The sequence below is a fragment of the Oncorhynchus tshawytscha genome, linkage group LG15, assembly GCF_018296145.1.
Source record: "Oncorhynchus tshawytscha isolate Ot180627B linkage group LG15, Otsh_v2.0, whole genome shotgun sequence".
In the NCBI taxonomy this organism is placed as follows: Eukaryota; Metazoa; Chordata; class Actinopteri; order Salmoniformes; family Salmonidae; genus Oncorhynchus; species Oncorhynchus tshawytscha.
Genome location: NC_056443.1, coordinates 13,180,550 through 13,186,301, shown reverse-complemented (window position 1 = coordinate 13,186,301; position 5,752 = coordinate 13,180,550). Strand labels below are relative to the sequence as shown.

At 39.6% G+C, this 5,752-nt stretch overlaps 1 protein-coding gene across 1 annotated transcript; it reads left to right on the top strand.

The window, feature by feature from the left end:
• The first annotated feature begins 946 nt into the window (after nucleotides 1-946).
• LOC112214430 (serine/threonine-protein kinase pim-3) lies at nucleotides 947-5,025 on the top strand. The gene is made up of 6 exons (XM_024373156.2): nucleotides 947-1,412; nucleotides 1,712-1,821; nucleotides 1,968-2,018; nucleotides 2,134-2,497; nucleotides 3,385-3,561; nucleotides 3,746-5,025. Exons 1-6 carry the CDS (start codon nucleotides 1,331-1,333, stop codon nucleotides 3,940-3,942), a joined length of 981 nt encoding a protein of 326 aa, XP_024228924.1. The 5' UTR covers nucleotides 947-1,330; the 3' UTR covers nucleotides 3,943-5,025.
• The last annotated feature ends 727 nt before the right edge of the window (nucleotides 5,026-5,752 follow it).

Sequence of the window (5,752 nt, the reverse complement as noted above, 5' to 3'; positions counted from 1 at the left end):
ATCATGAGGGACACCTGGGTGACTTCATACTAAATGTCATGTAGCTTGCTCATTCTTGAAGTTATCAGTCTTGTGGACACCATCTAAATCACCTCCAGCTTCCTAGCTGAATGTGTGTTTTTTTCTTTTTCATGTCACAGATGATGCAACAAAAATAAAAACATATCTTTTACCAGATCTATTGTGTTATAGTCTATTATATTCCTTTCAGATTTCCATAAACTTCAAAGTGTTTCCTATCAAATGGTACCAAGAACATGCATACAGGCAGTTAGATTTGGGTATGTCATTTTAGGCGAAAATTGGAAAAAAGGGGCTAATCCTTAAGAGGTTTTAAGAGGTATCTTTACTTTTACGCAAGTATGACAATTGGGTACTTTTTCCACCACTGACTATTGGGTTTCACCAAAATTATGTTTTAATGTTACAGAGGCATATCCACTATCTCTAGGAACAATATTTAAGATTCGTTGGCTAAATTGTGTCCTTCGCTTTTTTTTAATCCCCATTGTGAAACACTTTAAAAGGCGGCGATCCACTCGAACGCTCAGTGTTTCCCAGAGGAAGTGGCGTTTCGGAATTCCCGCCACGTGCGCGCAAATCACCTCTTTATGATAATGAGGATTTGATTGGTCCAAATCGAAAACATGGTAAATATATTATACCATCTTATTGGTTGAGTTCTCCAGGTCGCTTGTCAACACAGCGCAAAACCTCCAGACAAGAGATCATTGGGCGTCTCGTACTATGAGAAAGTAGTTCGTGTATACATATCCTTATATAAGATAAATTACACAATGGTTGTTTTAAAAAAAAAATATATTGTATGAATCATCATATTAAATCTCTACATTTCAATTAATTATTGCCGGATATTAAAACAAATTCCAGTAAAATACCGAGTAGTCTTTCGGGGCGGAGGGATATAACCATCCTCCACTCGTCCAAAAATATTGGCGTTATAGAAAAGGTAGGGAAAGACTGTGCCAGAGCTCAAATCCGTTCCGTGATATCAACACAGTCCCTTGGATTTCTTACAAACTTCTTCGATTGCAGTTAACAGCTCTGCAAGTGTCCTTTCTTCAGTACTTTCAAGAAAACTGTAATCTTCCAAGTGCAGAAATCAAGATACAGGATTCTATTTGTACGCGGCGTTTCTAATCTGGAAAAGATAGAGGCGGCATTGTATTTGAGTCACGGCGACGGGCGGGTGGAGTTGGCACACTGGATTTATTAGCTAGCGTTAGCCTTTTCAATCATATTTCCATAGGATTGGATCGGGATCTACCTTTTCAGATAAACAAGGATTTCTTCTGTCTTCCGTTCGAATATGTTGCTGTCAAAGTTTGGCTCATTCTCACACATTTGCAACCCTTCGAACATGGACCCGGTGAAAATACAGCTCCAGCCAGGTATGATTCGAACCCGCTGTCATTCTTCGTACATTGCCAGAAATACTGTTGCACTGTTTAGTGAAGTAGCTTTATATTGCAATCATTAATGCGTCCAATAGTTAGTAAAATACAATTATTTAATCAACTCTAAAATCCTGTGCGTTTAATTATTTGAATGGCTTCGTGCGCCAACGGTGATCTATTAACAAACATAGCTAATATTAGTTAGTAACTTGTCTGGAAGCCGTCTAGTCAACGGCTGCGACTCGAGTGGCTATCGTTTATTCTTATCTGCTCTCAATTTGATGTTTCTTCAGTTAAAGTGGAAAAGGAGCCGTTCGAAAAGGTTTACAAGGTGGGATCCGTGCTCGGCAGCGGTGGATTCGGCACAGTCTATGCCGGTAGTCGGTTCTCCGATGACGCACCGGTAAGAATAGGAATGCTTTGATCTCGGCACATGGCGCCATCAAGGCATCTATCTCATGGTTATTGACTAATTTAGTTGTTGCTACAATGTATGTCTTCATGTCTGGCTACAATGTATCTAATATGTATTGTTAACCCCGAAATTAGGTCGCAGTTAAACACGTGCAGAAGGAGCGGGTGACCGAATGGGGTACTATTGTAAGTATCACCACTCCGGTTTGTTTTGGTTTTTCACCCATGCTAGTTGTCGTTGTTTGATATTTGAATCGATTCTAGGTCACTCAACTAATTTGTGATTCATATTTTCTTACAGAATGGTGTGATCGTGCCTTTGGAGATTATTTTATTGAAGAAAGTCAGTTCGTCGTTTCGAGGGGTTATACAACTCCTGGATTGGTATGAGCGACCAGACGGCTGGTTGATTGTCATGGAACGACCGGAGCTGGTTAAGGATCTTTTCGATTTCATAACTGAGAAGGGCGCTTTGGACGAGGAGACTGCGAAGGGATTTTTCCGTCAGGTTTTGGAGTCTGTCCGCCATTGCTACAGCAGCGGAGTAGTTCACAGAGATATCAAAGATGAAAATCTGCTTGTAGACCTACGCACTGGGGACCTCACGCTTATTGACTTTGGTTCAGGGGCGATTCTCAAGGACACAGTCTACACTGACTTTGACGGTAAGCACCCTACCCTTCCTCAGTGCTTTGGCAAGCAGTGGCTCCATTGTATTTTCTGGTTTTGTTTTTGAAGGTGCATGATAGTCTGCACTGACCCTTGACTTGCTTTCAGCTATATTTGTTTGACTCCAGCTATTTTTGACTTTTAGTTTTACCCTTATTAGATTTGGAGTATTTTTGGCTTTAGTATAGATAGCTACTATTATTAGATCATCAGCTGGTAATTTTTCTCTCCCCCCCCCCCTTGTATTGGCGGGTGTGTCCCACAACGCTGTGACAGCAGAGGTTTGTTTTTGGTACCTCAAGTGTTTTCCTCAGGTGGTAACGTCATCAGCCATGTTCATTTTGTTGTCCTTATGTAGTTATTTATTAAGGTGCTTTACATTATCTCATATTAGTCAATATAACACACTAGTGTAGTAAAATAGGTTATTGTTATATGTTGATCATTGCCTGTTAAGTTACAAGAAACGCACATTTCAAAGCCTAGGTAATGGCTATTCGGTCAGCTGCCACGTAACATCTGTTGTGAAACCTGAGCTTGGGCTGATTCATGTCACGTGATAGCTGGCATTGCGCTCAAGTTTTTTTTTTGGTATCCAAGTTACTCATGCCTGAGTTGTGGAAAAGAAAGGGGCATTATAATGCCAGTATAAGTCCTTGTTTGCATGGAATTACACTTGCCTTGTTCAGTCTTTATAGAGACATTATCAGAATTTTTTTTTTTAAATATCAATTTATAATGTGTTACAAAATCCTACAGTATTGCAATATAGTCCTGTTATTGTCACATGAAATGCCCAAAATAAACGGTTTGATGTTTATTATAGAAGTAAACATAACTATTATAGAAGTAAAACATCACTAATGAGCCTTTTCTCCTCCAGGTACAAGAGTATATAGCCCGCCAGAGTGGATTCGCTTCCATAGATACCACGGGCGCTCTGCTACGGTGTGGTCGCTAGGGGTGCTTCTGTATGACATGGTCTGTGGAGACATCCCCTTTGAGCAAGACGAGGAAATCCTCCAGGGGAGACTGTACTTCAGGAGGAGAGTGTCTAATGGTGTGTACTACCTCCAATATACAATCTACAATAATTCACACATTTCTAATCTTAACATATTTCTTAACACTCATTTCTTTTTTATTTTCTTGTGTGTTCCTATAAACCTCTATCTCCCTCTTGAGATTCTCCCACAAAATAAAATACTCATTCATGTTTTCCCCTTTCCTCTCCCTCCTTCCAGAGTGCCAGCAGCTGATCAGGTGGTGCCTGTCGTTACGGCCCTCAGATAGGCCTACTCTGGAACAGATCCTGGACCACCCTTGGATGCGCTTGGCTGGGGAAGTGTCGATATCCTCCAAGACGGAGGATGGGGACATCCGGCTGAGGACCATCAACAAGGACATATCTAGCACAAGCTCCAGCAAGGAGAGCCTATGAAAGAGGGGATGAGAGGAAAGAATGGACATGAGGGGGGGTGTTAACTGGACTTAAAGGGCTCTGGTCCTTATGCCCCACCATGGCTTGGGCAGGCAGAATTTTTTTTTTTTTTTTGTATGGAATTATTATAATTTATTACAGTTCTTCCTTTTGATCTTTTATTTTTATACCTCATTAATTGTTTCCTAATGTGGGACATTTGCTGTTTGGGGCGGTCTTTACCAGTGACTATTTATTTTGTACTTTATTCTTTTCTAATTTGTTATAACGGTGGGTTTATTGCATCTGGTTTAAAGCCCCCTATTCAGACCGACATGGCTGCTCTCATAGAGCTAGGAGAATACTTTATTTTTTAAACATTTTGATTTGTAGTGCCTTTTTGAAAGCTGCTTCTCGGGGCTTTTGTCATTTTGTTTTGTTTATAACCCTTTCTGGCTGGTTTGTTTGTACGTATCCCACCCTGTCATGATGGAGATGAGTTGTCTTCCATAACAGTGTGGTAAACTACACCACCCAGCATGCTTAGGGATCATAGGAGGGGGGGATGTGTTGACCATGGAATGCTTGAAACAACTCACTCACACTGCACCCCCTTACTAAGCTGCTCACTCATACTATAGCCTCAGTCATTTGTATTTCTCAAAATTGAATCCTTTCATTTCTGAATGTGTATAAAAACTACATTATATCTGTGTTTAGCCCCTTGGAAATGTATTTTATTTAAATGTATTGCCTTTCCCCCATCTCGTAGCTGGCACTATCTCCTGCCCTGAACTGGTGTATCCATGGCTTAAGTGTGAAATGCACAATCAATGCAATATTCATGGGCTATTTTTCAATACAAATATTGTGCAGGTTTTTTTTCTTCCTATGCTTTTCATTTCTTCAGAACATGTAGACGTTCCACACTCTTGTAGCTTATTTATTTATTGTCAATGTTTAAGAGTGAGAAATCCCAGAGTTTGCATATCTTTACATGGCCTTTTGTTTTGCATTCCTGTAATTTTCTTTTACACAATTTGTTTCGATTCTGGATGGATGCACTGAAGTTGTCTGAAGGGAATAAAACAAGGTTTACTTACATTTGGAAGAGCTATGCATGTTATTTATTTTTTTAATATATTTTTTTTGTCCTTTCTGTGGTAATGTTGGGTTGGATAGGGCTATTTGGTTGACTAGGGCTATTCTAGTTAGTGACTATGATGTGGCTTGCCTAGTGTTAGATATTCTCTTTCAGTTTAGCTGTATGACATGAATGATGGATATCTGGAGATATTTTTTTTTTTTATACAAACTTTTCAATTAAATCTCTTTGTACATAAATCATACTTGTGTCGTCATCTTGAACTACTGGTAAAACTTCCTCAGTCATTGAAGCCCTATAAACTAAATAAGGGAGTTTGCATATATACAGTAATACTAGTGATCAAAATAGTTATTACAGCTCCTCTAAAAGATGGCTCAATTTACACATTGAGTAAGCATTCCCACACACACTACAGGTAGACGGAATTCATTACACACTAAGAGTTAAAGTATTGTTCATAAATCTGACCGCTTCAAGTTAGACATGACAGAATCAATTAAAATAATGACTGCTGAAACCATAGTCCCTAATTGAGGACAGAAACTGAGTATACCAAACATTTTCCTCAATTTCATCGGGCATGGACTTAAGGTGTCAAGCATTCCACAGGGATGCTGGCCCATGTTTGTATTTATATTTATTAAGGATCCCCAGCAGCTACTCTCCCTGAGGTCCAGCAACATAAGACCGTTACATACAGTTCATAACACCTTACCCAACACA

Bases quoted from the DNA above. Each gene is read 5' to 3' on its own strand.
- LOC112214430 (XM_024373156.2), top strand. From the start codon at position 1,331: ATGTTGCTGTCAAAGTTTGGCTCATTCTCACACATTTGCAACCCTTCG. The intron at 1,413-1,711 runs GTATGATTCGAA...ATGTTTCTTCAG, and splicing joins GAAAATACAGCTCCAGCCAG to TTAAAGTGGAAAAGGAGCCG. The intron at 2,498-3,384 runs GTAAGCACCCTA...TTTCTCCTCCAG, and splicing joins AGTCTACACTGACTTTGACG to GTACAAGAGTATATAGCCCG.